The sequence below is a fragment of the Solanum tuberosum genome, unplaced genomic scaffold (genome assembly GCF_000226075.1).
Source record: "Solanum tuberosum cultivar DM 1-3 516 R44 unplaced genomic scaffold, SolTub_3.0 scf00280, whole genome shotgun sequence".
In the NCBI taxonomy this organism is placed as follows: Eukaryota; Viridiplantae; Streptophyta; class Magnoliopsida; order Solanales; family Solanaceae; genus Solanum; species Solanum tuberosum.
In genome coordinates, this window is record NW_006239205.1 from 353,902 (window position 1) to 374,079 (window position 20,178).

The 20,178-nt window shown below is 31.8% G+C and overlaps 2 protein-coding genes and 1 pseudogene across 3 annotated transcripts in view; 2 read left to right on the top strand and 1 right to left on the bottom strand.

Moving 5' to 3' along the window:
• LOC102590037 (glycine-rich cell wall structural protein-like) overlaps nucleotides 1-319 on the top strand; it is a 1,288-nt gene extending 969 nt beyond the window's left edge. Inside the window, exon 3 of one of the 2 annotated variants that reach the window (XM_015314129.1) lies at nucleotides 27-319. In XM_015314129.1, the coding sequence (XP_015169615.1) occupies nucleotides 27-149 (123 nt within the window). In that variant the 3' untranslated portion in view covers nucleotides 150-319. Of the gene's footprint in view, nucleotides 1-15 lie in introns of both variants that reach the window. The other variant, XM_015314130.1, reaches the window with a different exon arrangement.
• A 10,166-nt stretch (nucleotides 320-10,485) lies between these two features.
• LOC102590349 (cold and drought-regulated protein CORA-like) lies at nucleotides 10,486-18,127 on the top strand. The gene is made up of 3 exons (XM_015314115.1): nucleotides 10,486-10,671; nucleotides 11,392-11,639; nucleotides 17,494-18,127. The coding sequence occupies exons 1-3, from the start codon at nucleotides 10,554-10,556 to the stop codon at nucleotides 17,935-17,937; spliced, it is 810 nt and encodes a 269-aa protein (XP_015169601.1). The 5' UTR covers nucleotides 10,486-10,553; the 3' UTR covers nucleotides 17,938-18,127.
• Nucleotides 18,128-18,694: 567 nt separating this feature from the next.
• LOC102590698 (germacrene C synthase-like) overlaps nucleotides 18,695-20,178 on the bottom strand; it is an 11,993-nt pseudogene continuing 10,509 nt past the window's right edge.

The following is a 20,178-nucleotide window of genomic DNA, read 5'->3' on the forward strand; positions in this document are numbered from 1 at the left end:
ATGAAGACCAATTTGGTGGTGGATACCCCGGCGGTGGACGTGGTGGCGGTGGATACCCTGGCGGCGGACGTGGCGGTGGTGGTGGTGTAGGATACTGTCGCAATGGTTGTTGCAACGGCAATAACTATGAGTGCTATAGTTGCTGTTAATTATGGGGAGCAATAAATATTTGTAATGGCAAAGATGTAATACTAGTGATTAAAACTTTTGCTAAATTAATTTAATTTCTACAACTTTTTGTAAGAATTATGAAATTAAAAGTCATCATGTATGTAACGTTTGTTAATTATGCTATGCTGTGAGACAATATTTTCCCTAATTTGGTGTTTCTTTCTCAATTATTTAATCAGATATTATGTCGTTCAATTTGAAGAGTGATAAGTTGAAATTATGGTATTAATCGAAAATTTATGAAAAAAGAGAAGTCAATTGAGATATTAATATGATATATAATTGCGACATTATTTTGAAAATTGAAGTCGTAAGCTTTTACTCTATATATCATACCAATTTACTATGACGAATGCTATCGAAATCAAACTTAAAACTATGATTACACCAAATTAGTTAATTTGATATGATAGTATAGTATTTTTGAAAATCGAGAATCGAAATTTTCAATATCATGAACACCTAGACTAAAGGAATTTGGTAAATCCAATTTTGACTATAATCTATATATCCTTATAAATAAACCAAAGAACGACAAAATTAATGCCACCATATATTATAGTAAGTAATCCCACATAACATTAATTCTCAGTAAGGCGTGAAAATCTTCATATTATTACCAATGGTATAATATAATAATAAACTGAATTATCAAGATTGATCAGAATTCTTTAGACTCTGATCTTCAGACGTAATACACAGAGACGAACAAAATTCTCCAGATTCTGATCTTCAGACATAATACACAGATGACTTCTCCAGATTCTGATCTTCAGATGTAATACACATATGACTTCTTTAAAGTTTTATCACCCGCTTTGATACCATGAAGATATTCACTATGAATTATAAGAACAATAGAATTGGAAAAGAAGAAAGTATTTGTTATTTTTCCTTTTTAAGCAGTAGTTATACAATGACTAAATCCTATGTATTTATATTTTCCTTACTAACTAACTTACCTAACTTTTTGGTAACTACCTTCTAACTAACTTCTTGAAGTAGTCCTAACTAACTCTAAACACTCTCCTTCTTTTTTAACTATCTCATTACAAACACTCTGAGGTTGGAAGAGGGGTGGATGAAGGTGAGGGGGATGGAGGGAGGGGGGGGGTTGAGAGCCGGTCGGAGACTGGGTTTCGAGAGGAGGTGTGGTGCATGGTAGGATAGGGACGTAGAGACGAGGGTGAACTAAAGAGAGACAATCAACTTAGAATAACACTAATATAAAATTTATTTTTTCTAATTTTCCATCATGTATACCATTTTTAGAGAATATAAGTCACTTACTTTTTTTTGATAAAATATTTTTAGAAAATTTTGACAATGAACACAAAAGAGTCACATGACTATGTCTATTGCAATGCAATATATTATATTCATTTTTGTATGATATAATATACCATTTCCACACAAGAGCCGTCGACTACTTTGCTAACAAAAGATTTTGGTGATCTTATAATGTGTCCAAAATGGATAATGAACCCACATAAATACGTACAGTTGAGTAATAATGTTTTGTATTTTTGAAGGTCTGAACTCCTCTAGTAGACCTTCTATTCACCACTGTCTGAGGATCATTAGACATACAATCCTGTCCTTGAACTGTTTCCTCCACTGTATCTTGTTCAATATTATCAGTCAAGTTTCTGTCTAATTATGTATCACATTGAGTTTCTTGTACATACCTATGATTAAATTTGTTCTTGTCACTCATGTTATCATAGCCTAACTTTCATTCTACATTCAGCATATCATTATCCAAATGATTTACAAACGGACCTTTTTCACTTTTATCTAAAACAGTTAAGAAAGGAAAGACCGACTCTCTGAATATCACATCTCTACTCACAAAGAAGCTTTTGGAAGTCAAATCTAACAAAATATAACCCTTTTGAGTTTCTGAGTACCCCATATGTACTGCAGCCTTTGTCCTGGATGCTAGTTTATCACTTTCAGTTAACAATTTAGCATAGCATAAACAACCTAATATTCTAATATGAGATATCATTGGCTTAACACCATACATCATTTCATATGGAGATTTACCTCCCAGAACTCTGCTAGGTATTCTGTTTATCAAGTAAGCAGTTGCAAGTATACACTGACCCCAAAACCTTATAGGAATATGGCCCTGAAACCTTAGCGCTCTAGTCACCTCTAATAGATGTCTATGCTTCCTTTCAGCCACTCCATTTTGCTGTGGAGTATAAGGACACGATCTTTGATGTACTATACCTCTTTCTTTAAACAAGGTAGCACATATAGCATTCATAAATTCAGTTCCATTATCAGACCTTACCTTCATTACCACTTTGTCAAATTGTGTCTTGACAAACTTCAGAAAATAATCTAAAGCTACACACACATCTGCTTTACTTTTTAATAGAAATAACCAACTCATCCTTGAGAAATCATCAACTACTGTGAGAAAAAATCTATTACCATCAAAAGTTGCCTGTTTGTATGGACCCCATACATCCAAATGAATCAAATCAAAAATTTGACTACTTTTAATACTACTAACATGAAACATATTTCTAGTTTGTTTTGCACAAGGACATACAGTACACTCATTTAGCACTTTATTCACTACTTCTGAATTAACAGGAAAAACTTTACTCAACATTTGTGCAGATCCATGTCCTAGCCTTTTGTGACATACATTCAATTCCTTTTCTGATAACTGTTGTATCTCTAGCTTCTTTTCAGGTACAACAAATGACTGGTGCTTTAATTGATCTTTTGATAAATTCCTTAGCAGTAGGTACAAACCATCCTCCTCTTTTACCAACTTCCCTCACCTTGCCAGTGTAAAGCTCCTGAAACACACAAAAATGAGGGAAGAAAGTGACTGAGCAATTTAACTCCTTAGTCACCTTACTCACTGATAGCAAGTTGTACTTGAACTCTGGTATGTGATAAACATTTGTAATCACACTTCTTGGAGATATGTTACATAATCATGTATGAGACACATATGACACTTCCCCAGTAGGTAAATATATAGGTTTTGGCTCTTTAACCCTGATAACAGACTCACTAGTAAGCATATCCAAGTTTAATACCATATGATTAGATTCCCCAGTATCTACAATCCAGACCTGACTATTTTCAGAAATTAACAAGACTTTACCTGCAATATTAGCCTGAGTTTCATGCGCATGGCTTGAATCTTCTGATTTCTGTCCACCTTCTTGATTCTGCTTCAACATTTGAAGAATTTGACTATACTGATCTTTGGTGAAATTACATCCTTGTAACTGGTTTGAACATTCCTCTATATTACTCATATGATTTTTCACAGGTACATTAGTGTTACCTCCATAGTTGAAAGAAACTCTACCAGACACATCCTCATAATCATCCTTTTTTGTGTTGTTAACATCATTTCCAACCATGTAAGCTCCAGTTCCTGTACTGATATTCACTTTCCTTTTTGACTTGAAATCAGATGGAGTTTTAGATAATCCGAGACTCAAGTCTTAGTTTATCTTGAATGTTGAGCAGAAACACTAGTAATTTATTATTTTTCCAGAAAAATTACCAATAATTAGATGTAGTTCTTTCAACTTAACTCAATTTGAAGTTGTTTTAAATTCCAAGCACTTTTAATGAACGTCAAAGTTTATGAACTTCATACAGTTTGCAACATTTGTTATACTAATCCCTCTTCAATTGGTGTTAAGGGTGCTTCATAGATTGTAGAGAGGCTAAAGATTATGCTATATAGTGGACCCATATATTATCCTTGATGTAATCTTTTACTGAACTTCAAATCTATACTTTTGCTTTTCCCACACTCTGTTAGTCTTATTTGTGTGGCCGCAATGGTAAATCGCTATTTGAAGTTATATGCTTGTGAATTTTGATACCGAAGTAGTTTCTACCAGTCTAGCTAATCTGGTTTTCTTCGTTTGCTCTTATTTTGTGGTGAACAGAGTATAGAAGCTTTGTTATGCTTTTTGAATAGTCAAAAAATTTGATTGCACTCATCCTTTACAATCTTTAGAACAATGAATCAGTATCTGCTATTACGCTCACCTTTGTACCCTTTCTGGACAACTTATGCATATTGACACTTTACCAGTACTAACCAAATCAAGAGGGTTTTAAATATGATAGGTACTTTCCGTCTTTGAATAGTGTTACACTCTCATATGATAGAGTTATTGGAAGACATCTCATAGGCTATGAATGATAGCTTTGATCTACACTCTTGAGTCTTGGTTGTGCTAAAGCAACAACAAAAATATGCTTTAAAAATACGTGGTCGAAAAAGTTACTTTTTTACTATGAAGTTGTCATATAAATCTACTGATCTATAAAAGTGTGAACACAGAGAGGATTCAAAGATATTACAGTAATCAGCCTTAGTGTATAGGCTTCTAAAGTGCCATTATATTTTCAAGGGAAAAATGACAAATATACCCCGAACTATCGTAAATGGTATGCAGATATCCTCCGTCATACTTTTGGGACATTGGTGTCCCTGCCGTCCAAAAACAATAGCATATATGCCCTTCACTCTAACGAAAGACTAAATAGGGACACGTATCCGTCGATCTGATATTTAATGAATGTCGGTCGGTGGATAAGATTATGACACGTGTGTATGTCCGTTAGTATAAAGGGTATATATGCTCTAGTTTTTGGACGGCAGGGGCACCAATGTCCCAAAAGTATAACGGAGGGTATCTGAATACCATTTACGATAGTTCGGGGTATATTTATCCTTTTTCCCTATTTTCAATCATAATTAGCCTACGGGGTTGTCATTGAAAAACTCACACTTCATATTATCTTTGAAGTAGACTATCTTAAGAAAACAATCTGCTCAACATGTTTGAAGCACCATAAGCATTTATGGTATTATCTATTCCAAGCAGGTAATAATAACATCTTGTTTTACTACTGCAACACCTTTATGGTAAATTACAAATTAACAATTATAACTACTGAATCTTTTTTGCGTTTTGCTAGGTGTGTGGTTGTATAATAAACTTATTTTTTTATAGAGTAAAAAGGAAATATAATTTTTTTTATTTGAATGTGAAACATACAACTCTAATATTGACCATTTAATGTGCGAGTTATAGCACCTCTACTTTCATCAATTATTTATGGCTCAGTTACATCGGCTAAAGCTTGGCAAAGAGTTGTAACGATTGCTGGTTCCATTACTACTGTTCCACACCTCTATTTCTACAATATGTCCAGCATTTGAACTTGCAATTCCTTTTGACATGTTGCTGGAAAGATTGTGAGTTCTTTTTTTTTTTGAAAGATGCATGGATGAACATATTTGGGAGTTAAAAGGGACCCTTTGTGAGTTGTAATTTTTTTTTTATTAAGATGGTAACATATTTTTGTTGATTGACTGCTTAGTTGAGGTCTCTTATTAATTGGCAATCCAATCCTTTTCTCCACTAATTCATGAATCTTTTATATTCGATTACTAGTGGATAATAAGATCATTTTATTGTTGTAGCCAATGAAAGCACGAAGATACTGATTCAGGAGTTTTGTGAATTGGTTGAACCTTTTAGTGCTTATCCCAGGTTCTAACATGAAAATCTTGTGCCTCATCTTTCATGAATTTACTTGGTAGCGTCGCACCACTCAATCTAAAATTCTAAATTGTTGTGGTTCAATATATAGTGCTAGTTCCTGCCGTTAAGTTGTTTGTCTTTCACCCTATATATGTCATGTGGAGTTACCTATATTTCCTATGTAATGAAACAATGTTTTGCGGATCTATAATAAACATAACTTCCTATTTTTTTAGCAAATCCTCATCTAGATACATAGACATTTCTGATGGTAGACGAAGCTACATCAACTTGAACTAAATCTCTAATAACACAACTGCAGTAAACTTAATTCTATACTTTTGCTTTTCCCACTTTGGTTAGTCTTATATTTGTGTGGATGCTAGGGTAAATTGCTATTGCTATGATTATACTTGTTAAAGAATGACAAAAGTCCCATATCGGTGATTAATGAGATGGGTGGACTCCTTATAAGGCTTGGGCAATCCTCCTCCCTTTGAGCTAGCTTTTGGGGTGTGAGTTAGGCCTAAGACCTAATTTAACAATACTTGAAGTTGTATGTATGCTTGAGAATTATGATACTTAAGTAGTTTTTACTAGAAATCAAGAGAAATTAACTTCTTTTTTATTTAGATACTTCTTGATTGTTATTTTTTCAGACAAGTCACACTTCTTGCAATGTTTTGATACTTTACATCTCATCTTTTGATGCATTTGTTTTTTTATTCCAGGTCATATAATCTAAAGTCCTCAAATTTCAAATTTGGGAGATTTCAATATGAAGAAGAGGTGCAAAACTTATGTGAAAACATTATTCAATAGGATAGATATATACAAACAATATAAGTTTAATTTTATACGTTGTGACATTCATATTTTGGATTAGTACTTCCTTTTATTTGTCTAGATTTTATGATATATATTCTATTTTATGAATTAATAATAGTATATGTTTTTTGCATTTGTCAAACTTTGTTGTTACTATCTGGTGCTCTTTTGCCAACAAGTTTGTTGAATTTGTATATATACATTTTCTCGACCAATGTAGTAATTATTATTAATGTTGGCTATAAAATTGTCGTTAAAGGTTATAATATTTAGCGTCAATCTAATAAATTTATTGATCATAAAAATGGACACTGAAAAGGCAAACTAATTTTTTTTAGAAGGGATATTGTAGCCATTACTTGCCATAGTAAATTGTCGTTAAAATTACTACCTTGTGGCTATTTAATTGGATTTATCTACTAAAACAATAGATGCTAAAAACAATAGTTAGTCGATATTAACTACCTATAGCAGTTAACATAATTGCCACAAACAATTGCCGTTAAAACAAATACTTTTAGTGGCTATGTATTTTGATTTATCGACTAAAACAATGGACACTAAAATTAGATCATAGTTAGTTGATATGAATTACCTTTAGCAACCAACATATGTGCCACAAACAATTACCAATAAAAACACTACCTTTTAGTGGCTATTTATTTAGATTTATCGGCTAAAACAATGGACGCTAAAAACTCATAGTTAGTCATTATGAATTACCTTTAGCAGCCAACATAATTGCTACAAACAATTGCCATAAAAGCTAATGATTTGTAGCGGCAATTCATGCTACCCTTTACCAGCATTTCCCACAATGGTCGGGAAAGCCTTTGCTGACCCCTACATTACCGGCTAAAGACAATTCACCGGTATAGGTTATCGTGGCAAATGTTATTGCCGCTAAAGTCATGTTTTATTGCCACTAAATGACCCTTTTGTAGTAGTGTTTGTAAAGTATACAGACACAGAATCTGTACCCTGTTGCAAGGTTGCAATTTCTTTGTGTAGACTGAAGGTTCTTGATCCATCTAATTGATCAAACCTTTCTTTTAAGTCATTCCACACAGCTTGAGCTGATGATGCAAAAGCTACTCCTCCTAGCAAACTCTTTGACATAGAATTTAGAAGCCATGAGAGAACAATGACATTCACCCTTTCCCACTGAACTCTTAATTCTGCACTTACATCTTCTTGTTTACACGATCCATCTACCAAACCATTCTTGTTTCTTCCAAGTAATGCCAATCTAATCGACCTACTCCATAAAGCATAGTTCTCAATTCCAATAAGCTGGAATGAAATCAGATTAACCCCACTGATATCAGCAGGACTCAAGAACAGAGGATGACTATAATCAACCCCTTGACTCATCGACATAGCTGGAATAGAGCTTGGATTTCCAGAAATTCCACCAACACTACTGGTTCCAGTTGTCTGTTCACCAGTTACCCCTTGAGTCATGCTTGTAATCTTTCTTCTTTTTCAAATTGATTTCCGGAAGCTAAACTGAATTATCAAGACGATCAGAATTCTTTAGACTATGATCTTCAGACGTAATACACAGAGACGAACAAAATTTTCCAGATTCTGATCTTCAGACGTAATACACAGATGACTTCTCCAGATTCTGATCTTCAGATGTAATACACAGATGACTTCTTTAAAGTTTTATCACCCTCTTTGATACCATGAAGATATTCACTATGAATTATAAGAACAATAGAATTGGAAAAGAAGAAAGTATTTGTTATTTTTCCTTTTAAAGCAGTAGATATACAATGACTAAATCCTATGTATTTATATTTTCCTTGCTAACTAACTTACCTAACTTTTTGATAACTACCTTCTAACTAACTTCTTGAAGTAGTCCTAACTACCTCTAAACACTCTCCTTCTTTTTTAACTATCTCATTACAAACACTCTGAGGTTGGAAGAGGGGTGGATGAAGGCGAGGGGGATGGGGGATGGAGGGGGGGGTGTTGAGAGCCGGTCGGAGCTTGGGTTTCGAGAGGAGGTGTGGTGCAGGTAGGATAGGGACGTAGAGACGAGGGTGAACTAAAGAGAGACAATCAACTTAGAATAACACTAATATAAAATTTATTTTTTCTACTTTTCCATCATGTATACCATTTTTAGAGAATATAAGTCACTTACTTTTTTTTATAAAATATTTTTAGAAAATTTTGACAATGAACACAGAAGAGTCACATGACTATGTCTATTGCAATGCAATATATTATATTCATTTTTGTATGATATAATATACCATTTCCCCACAAGGGCCGTCGACTACTTTGCTAACAAAAAGATTTTGGTGATCTTATAATGTGTCCAAAATGGATAATGCACCCACATAAATACGTACAGTTGAGTAATAATGTTTTGTATTTTTGAAGGTTTGATTCAGGGCCGGCTCTATGCTTTGGCAAATAAGGCTTTTGCCTTTGGGGGTCGCAAATTTTATCAAGAATAAATTATGTGTTAAAATTTCTATAGAACTAATTGATTATTTATGATAAAAAGTTTAATTTTTTTTAAATATATTATTTTACCCACTTTAACATTTTTTATACTTTGTTAAAAATAAGAATTAATAGTGAAAAGTGTTGAACAAAGTGAATTGCAATTTTTTTTTAATTTCTTTTTTAATTTTAGTTTCAGGCATTACTACAACAATATTAAAATGGGTATACCAAGTGATCATCAACTTCTTGCATCAAATTCTATGGTTCTAACTCTTATCTTTATTTAATATTTGTCAACTTATTACTTATATAAGTATGTTAACAATTCATATAATAATTGCCTCACTGAAAGGATGTTTTTCAATGTTGAGTTGATAAAATCTTACCTAAAACTAATTACTGAAAAAACAATATCAAAATACTAATAATTTTCATCTAAATAATGTAAGAAAAATAAATTTTGAATAAATACGTACATGAAGTTTGTTTATATTTTAGGCCCAGAATCGAAATTTCGCTTTAGGCCCCCAATCACGTTGAGCTGCCCTTGGTTTGATTGGATTTAATCATTGAAAATTATTGAGATTGATATTAGTAGGTTCAATGTCAAATTTAATTCCCTGTTCATCTATCAGAAACTTTTGGATAATATATTCTAAAATTAAAATACAATTTTTATACTAAAATCACGATAATCTGTCCGATAGATGTCTTTATCTGTCGATCCAAATTTAAAGATATCAAATTAGACTTTTATGGAGATAAATATGTATCAGTTTAATTTGTTACATGTAAGTTTAACTTAAATATAATGCAACAAATTATATATAGTACTTGTAATGTGTATGAATGAAATCTTCACTAAATTTCTTCAGCTGCCGACTGAATATTGGTCCACACATTAATTCCATAAATACATGTTCCCGCTCTAGGGGGGGATCTAGAGTATCGGACGTAAATTTTTAGAAACGTAATAATTTTTACATAAATCTTATATTTATATTAAAAAATCTATTAAATATATAAAAAATATTTCTTCAAAATCTAATAAAAAAATAAATTCTTAGTTTGATGGTAGAAATGAAACCTACTTAACCTTCTTTATCATGATTCGACCCATACCTCAGACCTAAGATCGAGCACCAGAGCTGCTCATAACAACGTACCAAAAAGAAGAATGCGAGAAGTTCATATTCTCCAGATTCTACTATAAATCAGGTAGTGAGGATGAAAAAAGCATAAGCTACCTCGTTCGTGCTCCCGTCTTTCCCGCTGCCATCTTTGGTGGATGCGCCCCTTCACTTAAAGGCGGCCAAACCAACCCACTGAGCCAACCTTTTAGATTGAATAAAGTTACTAAGATCTTTAAAAATCCATAAACTTTAAATTCTGAATTTGCTTCTGTCCGCTACATCCAAATAATACTCTCTCTTCAATCATTATATCCATTCAAATCTTTCTATAAATAGAACCCAACAATCTCTCAATTTCTTCATCCTTTAATTAATTCAAATATCATAAGGGAAACAAAAAATGGGTTCCAAGGCATTTCTGATTCTTGGCCTTTTTCTGGCCATATTTGTAATGATAAGTTCTGAGGTTTTTGCTAGGGAGTTGGCTGAGACTTCCACCACTACTTCTGAAGAGGATTGTAAGTATATCCATTCAGTATAATATGCTCATTTTATAAGGAAATTTCACATATATTTTTATAATTTATCTCGAAAATATTGAGTTCAGATGAACATTCCTTACTTGTGCTTTAGATGCTAGCTTGACCAATCATTCTTACTAATTGTTCAATTTTATATAATTAGTTTTACATTTTGCATGTATATTACGATAATAATAATAGCATATTCAGTATAATTTCACAAAGGATATGGAGGAGGTGGTATGTACACAACTATACTCTTATCATGTGAAGATAGAGAAGTTAATTAATTCGATCAATTCTCAACTCAATTAAAACATAAAGTAGCCCATGCTGAACCTAATGAAATTTTGCATACATTTTATATAGTATACTTTAACCTTCTGAACTTTGACGAGAAATCTCCATATAAGTTATGGATTACAGAATTTTATAATGCAGAGTTGGTATTAAACAAAAATATTTCCTCCGTTTTAATTTATTTATTTGGTTTTGACGTATGCAGATTTTAAAAAAAACTAAAGAGAATTTTTGAATCTTATGATTTAGAATTTTTGAATCTTCCGGTATTAAACATACCAATAAGTAGTTGCCGAAGAAGGAAAGTGTCATTTTTTTTTAGGCCTAAAAAAAGTAAGACAAATAAATCGGAAATAATATTTTTTGAAAAAAAAAAACAAGTTAAGAATAACATTCTTGATTACTTAATTGATGCAGCCAAGAAATCCAGTAACAAAAATGAAGTACATGAAGCCGAATATGGCGGGTACCCTGGTGATGGCGATGGATACCCTGGCGGCGGCCGTGGTGGTGTTGGTGGCGGATACCCTGGCGGTGGCCATGGTGGCGGTGGTGGTGGCCGTGGTGGTGGTGGATACCCTGGCCATGGTGGTGGTGGTGGATACCCTGTCGGTGGTAGTAAATACTCAGGCAACCGTGGTGGTGGCGGCCGGAAGTGTTGCTCCTAGATACAAAGGTGAATAAATAGTAATATATACTTATATCACCTTGTACTAATTAGTGGCAAGATGTAGTAGTAATATTCTTGCTGCTTTAAATTTGGAGCTTATTGTAAGAATTATTATCATGAAATAAAAGCCATCATGTAATGTTTGTTAATTATGCTATGGTATGATAATACTTTCCTTTGGTGTTTTACTTATGGGCGGAATTCTTATTTCATATTATTATAATTTGTTTCAATTAACCGTTCACTATTATTATCAATATCAAGTATCAATATACATCAATAGTGTAAATTTGCTTATATTTTTCTCTTCGATTTCCGTGGAACTCATCACACATTTATTATGAAACATACTTATAATGTCCAAAAACTATGTAAATTTAGATTAGGCAAAATTGAGGGCATTTATTATTCTACGATTTTCTCAAATGTTTTGAATTATTGATTATTGTAGCTCTTTTTTGAAAAACTAATTATAGTAGTATGACTTATAATACTTGGTATTTGGGTCAAAATATGTGATTTTAAAAAAAAAAATTGGAAAAATCAATATATGTCTGAATTCACAAAAAAAATTCGAAAATGATAATCGAATTATAAAATGAAATAGGCTTCATTGTTGGATTTTATTATAAGAAGCATCACTGTGAAGACAATCTAGCTACAAACTCTCATTCCTTGATAAAATGATTAATTCTCAAACATTACTAGAAATTTGCACACCATTTTTTTAAACCATATTTTGCTCCATATATACCTCATATTTTGATAGGATCAACAAGCAATAAAAGTAATTTATTTTGCTATGCCAATATTTTATTTAATAATAATTTTAATTGAGTGATTTTATTGATAGAAATGTCTAAGTTTAGTGATTTTATTGATACAAAACAAAGTTCAATGACTTTGTTAGATAAATTCTCAAAGTTGGGTGACCTTTTGAGATATTAACTCTATAATATGACGACCCTTTCAGTATATTGCTTTAGTTATTGCACTACCGAGAAATCTATGATTTCTATTCATAATTTTATCAAATCCGGAGTTATTCGGACTCCATTATAATAAAATCAAACCACCGTAAAATTAAATACATATAGCATATACATATCATTTGTAGCCTAAGTATTTTTTTCATCTAGTAATTGTAAGGAGTGATGCAACTTTGATTTTACATGTGTTCAAACTTTTGTATTGCTCTTTGATTTCCTTGGTGTCCACATTGCTTAATGTCTTATTAGAACGGGAGCTGTTTATCCAATTTTAGACCTTGAGCTACATGTCAACAAAGGTGGAGTAGAAGGACTTCTGACATTTACAAAAGTGTTGTAAACCTTGTGATTAAAGGTACTATCAAAGGAAAGAAATGTGTTTTGTAATAGAAAGTGTCAACAATGAGCTAACCTATTGAAAGTTATGTTGGAAGAGTTTCTTTGATTTTTGCAGATAGGAGTGAGCTCATAGAAATTTATAAATCAATTCAATCATAGAACAATATTAAGTAACTAATTTTACAAGATCCAATGAGAAGCATAGGCTATAAAGTGAACATAATTTTTTTTGTAGAACATAATTGTGTTACTTACCTTTCCAAATTTTGTTCATAAATTTTTCCGTATTCTAATCAAACGCATCTTATAAATGGACAGTAATCAAATGACCATATTTGAGATCACTACATCAAAAATAATCATTAGCAAAAATTAATTTTTAATTGCCGTTAAATATGTATTTTTAGCGGCAATTAGCACTCTTTGTATATGTCCCTAAAGTCTTTAACGACATTGGTTCTAATAGCACTTAACTAATACCGGTAAAGACTTTAACACTCTTTATTACTGTCAATATTTATTGCCGCTAAAAGTTATTTTTGTTGTAGTGGATACACCCAGTGAAATTCTTGAATATATAAAGGAAGAAAGTCACTCCATTCACTCGAGTATATAAAAGAAGGAAACTACTCGTAATTTGATAACCACAAATTAAAATTGAACTTCATTTTTTGGGCACCTAGATTTTGATTCAAATATGTAATATATTATGCTCAATATTGTTCTAGTCCAGTTGAAATCAATATTCAAATTGAATAAATTTCATAATATTATGACGTAGAAAGTCATAATAAGCTTGTTTGGATCATGCCTTTCCTTGTTGCATGCTAAAATCACTAAATGATATAAGACCTCTGACTTTCTTAAATTAGTGTATTGTTACAAATTGGAGTAATCCTCTCTTAGCAATTTAGTTTAGGCCACAAGTTTTTGAGACTAAAAAAGACCTGAGAAATCTTATGTTTTTGCAATCGACTTGGCATTTCAAAATCATGTTAGGCAAAGCTTTGTAGTTTAAAGCAATATTTTTTAAAAAAAATAATAATAACTTTATCAATGAGCTTCAAAATGCTACAACAGAAAGGACAATATCTTTATTAGCCTTTCTTAATATAGTTTAATTAATATTATTTATTATGTCTAAATGTTAATATTTATCTCAAAAAGTATGAATACAGAGCTCAAATGTTATGAATGAAAATATGATTTACTTGATCTGTTTTCGCCTTCCCTTTCAATCTTATCTAAGCTTTGTAACTGAAGGCGTTATTGTATGATCTACTTGTACGATTTTTACGGCATAATATCTCATTTAAAACGTAAGATTAATGTGTCTACCAATTCTAGAAATGTTTATAGAGATTTAGGTACGATAATAAAATGATTAAGCTTCATCTATGAAACACGTGTTTTTCGTGATATATCCCTATTTCTTCTCATTGATCTATTTTCTGTCCTAGCTTTAAGAAAAAATGCTTTGCAAAATGGATGACCTAATCTGAAAGTTTCCCATTGAAACTTAAGCCACCATAGGTATGATGTATTCACATCCTCTTTCCTTCTTTCTTTCTTATCATTTTAATTGGGGAAAATACATAGAATTCCCCCTGAACTTGGCACGAAAACTTACTTTAGTACTTAAACTACACGAATGTTTCTTTACCCCCCCCCCCAATTTAATTTGAATTGAATTTAATTACCCCTTAAAGAGTGACGTGGCAAAATTTGTATCACCAACTTTTCATAAGCGGGTGAGAAAGGAAAAGACATCAAAAACTGACACATATCATCTTTTTATTGGATAACATACTTAATAATTTATTTTACTAATTTTTAAATATTTTATTTTTAATTAACTTTTCTCTCTCTATATTTCTTTTTCTGCATCTTCTTCTTCATTTTTTTTTTCCATTTTTGTTCTTTTTCTAGCATCTTCTTCTTCTTCTTTTTTTCTCTTCTCATAACTCTTTCTCTTTTTTATTCTTTTCATTTAGTTCAAATAAACATTTACTTCCAAATATAACTTCTTCCACATTTTTTCTTCTTCTTTTCTTTTCTATTTTTAATCGTTTCTTTCTTCTTCTTTTTTACAAAATTTTTGGTGTTTGATTCACCCACCATTTTTTACATCAAAGAAGATTATTAGATCTATCAGTTTAAATCGTCTTCAGAATGAAGTTGACTTCCATTAAAAAAAAATCGAAGATATTGTTGGCAAAATATTAACTATGGAGATTTCCCCCAATTCATTAATAATTTTTCATTTTTATGCAAATATTTTTTTAAATTTTTGAGGAAGGTGGTATCGTATAACTAAACTGAAAATACAATTGAAATTTGAATTATAGTTTGTATATTGAGGAGTAAATTCATTGATGGGTTTAATTTTTGGCTCAATATTTTTAAAAAACAATTATTATGGAGATTTAAGCAATTAATTAGGAATTTTGCTAATGTACACGTGGACGAATGAAAAACGCGTGTGACTCAACAACACTCAGCCTTCAACTAGGCTGGTGCTGGGAAGTTTGAAAAAAATCACTTAAAAGATGTTAAGGGGGTATATAAACATCCGTGTAGTTTAAGTACTAAAGTAAATTTTCGGACCAAGTTCAGGTGGGTTTTTATGTATTTTCCCTTTTAATTGGCTTTCTTCCACCTAATTCTTTCAACCATTCAAATTTAATAGTATTTGTTTTTGTTGTCTTCACACCTTCTTTTCCGAGATTTAGTTTTACAAACATAGTATTTATTAATTTAAATGCATAAGGTGCATTAAATGCCTCAAATTAGTTGATAACGAACACAAAATACATGAAAAAGACATAATACATGTAGAAATCAAGAATATTTGCTAACAAACATGTCAAAACTCTAGCACACATATTATACACATTCACCCCAATTTCCAACACTCAATAACAACTATAAGCATAAAAAATTCATTTGCCAAAACTTTTACAAACACATATTATATGCCTCAAAAGAGAAGTAGGTTAAGAACAACGTAAGTAGATAGAAAAATTCTCCTGAAAACAGAGCGATATTCAGCGAGGGAAGAAGAAAGCACTTGTGAAAATTAAGGAGTAAATATCTCAAAGCTCAGTCGAATTATGTTGTAAAGTCATTCAACTTTATTTTGTATCAATGAAATCATTGAACTCTTTTATAAAATTAGTTGATCAAATTTACCATAAAAAACATTTTAACATGATAAAATAAATTAATTGCTCTCCCACATATCTCAATCTTTTATATGTTATTCTTCTTTTCTGCAATAATTACAAAAAAATTACTCTCCATTTCAAAAAATTACAATCATGGATCAATGAATTAAGTGTAAGATATGAATTTTTTTTTAAATTATTGGTGAAATTATTTTTAAATATAATACGAACAATATAATATGGGAAGAGGAGAAAGTGGATACCTCATCACGTTCAGTTTTCATACGTTCCCTCGAATGGGTTCGATTCGCTTCACAAATTTACTAAAAAGTTCAAAATTCATGCCAATTGTTTTTAACTTGTTCATGACTTTTAAATATTTTAAGAAGTTTCTCGTAAATATATTTTAAAAAATAATGATTTTATCTTGTAGAATAATTTTTATGGTAAGTTTGATCGAGTTATTTTATAAAAGAAATATTCAAAGTTGAGTGATTTTATTGATATAAAACAAAGTTGAATAATTTTACAATATAATTTCTCAAAGTTGAATGACCTTTTGAGATATTTACTCGAAAATTAAGAGAAATTTAACGCTTTTGGAATTATGATACTGTAAGGGAAAAATGGATCATTCCATAGATAATATAAAAAGCATCTATGTGTTACACATAATACATGTGTCTTTGTGATATGAGTGAGGTAAGCTTAAGAAAATTACAGATTTGTCCTTGTTGGTCCTTCCCAACTCCCTACATAGTACACATGTCTTTGTGAAATGAGTGGGGAGTAGTACTTGTTTAATGAAATGGCCCCCAATACAGTACAACTTGTATTACCTTTGGTACATCTATTTGATGCTATGTTAGTCCCACTAACTATAGTACATGTGTCTTTGTGATATGAGTGGGGTAAGCTTAAGAAAATTACAGATTTGTCCTTGTTGTTCCTTCCCAACTCCCTACATAGTACATGTGTCTTTGTGAAATGAGTGGGGAGTAGTACTTGTTTAATGAAGTGGGCTGGTACAACTTATATTACCTTTGGTTCATCTATTTGATGTTGTGTTAGTCTCATCAACTCCCACTTATATATAGGAGTAATATTGAATTTCAAAATTTTAATTATATCACATGACACAAATTTCGGCAGACGAACTATAACACTGATATGCTTCATCTTTCCGATGCCCAAATGGCAATCACTATTAAAAAAAAACTCAACGGATGTTAGTAATACAAGTATTTCAAACATACCAATAAGTAGTATTTATTTGGTATTAAACAAAAATATTTCCTCCGTTTTAATTTATTTATTTGGTTTTGACGTATGCAGATTTTAAAAAAAACCAAAGAGAATTTTTGAATCTTATGGTTTAGAATTTTTGAATCTTCCGGTATTAAACATACCAATAAGTAGTTGCCGAAGAAGGAAAGTGTCATTTTTTTTTAGGCCTAAAAAAAGTAAGACAAATAAATCGGAAATAATATTTTTTGAAAAAAAAAAACAAGTTAAGAATAACATTCTTGATTACTTAATTGATGCAGCCAAGAAATCCAGTAACAAAAATGAAGTACATGAAGCCGAATATGGCGGGTACCCTGGTGATGGCGATGGATACCCTGGCGGCGGCCGTGGTGGTGTTGGTGGCGGATACCCTGGCGGTGGCCATGGTGGCGGTGGTGGTGGCCGTGGTGGTGGTGGATACCCTGGCCATGGTGGTGGTGGTGGATACCCTGTCGGTGGTAGTAAATACTCAGGCAACCGTGGTGGTGGCGGCCGGAAGTGTTGCTCCTAGATACAAAGGTGAATAAATAGTAATATATACTTATATCACCTTGTACTAATTAGTGGCAAGATGTAGTAGTAATATTCTTGCTGCTTTAAATTTGGAGCTTATTGTAAGAATTATTATCATGAAATAAAAGCCATCATGTAATGTTTGTTAATTATGCTATGGTATGATAATACTTTCCTTTGGTGTTTTACTTATGGGCGGAATTCTTATTTCATATTATTATAATTTGTTTCAATTAACCGTTCACTATTATTATCAATATCAAGTATCAATATACATCAATAGTGTAAATTTGCTTATATTTTTCTCTTCGATTTCCGTGGAACTCATCACACATTTATTATGAAACATACTTATAATGTCCAAAAACTATGTAAATTTAGATTAGGCAAAATTGAGGGCATTTATTATTCTACGATTTTCTCAAATGTTTTGAATTATTGATTATTGTAGCTCTTTTTTGAAAAACTAATTATAGTAGTATGACTTATAATACTTGGTATTTGGGTCAAAATATGTGATTTTAAAAAAAAAAATTGGAAAAATCAATATATGTCTGAATTCACAAAAAAAATTCGAAAATGATAATCGAATTATAAAATGAAATAGGCTTCATTGTTGGATTTTATTATAAGAAGCATCACTGTGAAGACAATCTAGCTACAAACTCTCATTCCTTGATAAAATGATTAATTCTCAAACATTACTAGAAATTTGCACACCATTTTTTTAAACCATATTTTGCTCCATATATACCTCATAGTTTGATAGGATCAACAAGCAATGAGATGAGTCTGTCCATAAATCCACAATTAGTACTTATAAAATCATTCTTTTCGAAAGAAAGTGTCAAGTGTGTTGGATTTATAGCTTGTTCTACAGCAAACATTGGTACTTGAGTAGGATAGAGCAATTCCGTGTTTATATCTTTCCATGCATTACTCATTATCTTCTGAACCTCGATATATGTCTCTTGCTTTGAAACTACACGTTCTTTCATATAACATTCAAGGAATGATGGTATATGTGTTCTTTGTTGTTCAAACTGCATCAAATAGATTTTAATATGCTCAATACAATAATATATTTAATTTTTATCAAATTCATTTATTATCTTACATGATGTCCAATAATGTCGTCCTTTAATAGACTTAATACTGATGAAGCTTGAAGAACCGAAGAATCACTTGTTACCCATTCCAAAGTTTCTTTGGTTATAATAAATTCCTCCAAACATACCAAGGAAATTGTTGCAATCAATTTGATGGCAATGCTTGTAATTGCATTTTCCATATACTCCTCACATTTTGGAAAATAGCAAGCATTCAACCATTGTGCTTCCTTGAAATATTATTTCATCCATTTTTTCATCTATAAAGAAACAATATAAAAAGTAAAATTAGATAATAAGCATACTTTATCTAGTTTTGGATTGTAATTTTGTCACGCTCCGAGCCTACATCCTGGGCGGGACTGGCACTCGAAGACCATTGCTGGCCACAAGTGAACCCTTGGTCTGGCTTACTTACTCAGTGGAAGACAATATTCATACTTAATGATCAATAACACTTAACTGAACTAAATCATAGGATAACTGAGAATGTTAAAAGCTAAACATTCAACTTGGCCAAAAGTGGCAACCCAAGTCTTAACAATAAGAAATGATATTGAAAAAACTCAAAGGACTAACATATGACTGTCTATGAAGCCTCTAATGACCAATGAGATGGATGTTGGGACAGACCCCACAACATCCTAATTAACTAAACTAGAAAGCAATGAAATGGATGCTCCGGAAAGCAAGGAGGCTTACCAACAGACTCTGGACTGCTCACTGGATCAACGATGCACCGGAATGTCGATCCTAGTTACATGTGTCTGCATCATAATACGATGCAGGCCAACTGACATCAGTACATTGAATGTACGAGTATGCGAGTTGGAATGCTAAAATAACATAGGCATGAAAGAATTTGAGAGAAACTGAAGAACTTACCTAGCTCAACTCAACTCAACATGACAGAATTCATTTCAATATAAAGCAGTTCAAAAGCAAGTGCAATATAAAGAAAAGTTGTTTAAAAACATGATATCAACTCTGTGTGTATACAAGATACAAATAACTCTGAAATGTATTTAAAAATACAATGAACTGATGTATATAAAAATACAAGAACTTATGTGGGAGTTTCTCTAACCGACAACCATCACTTAAGAGCTATAGTGATGATACAACGATCT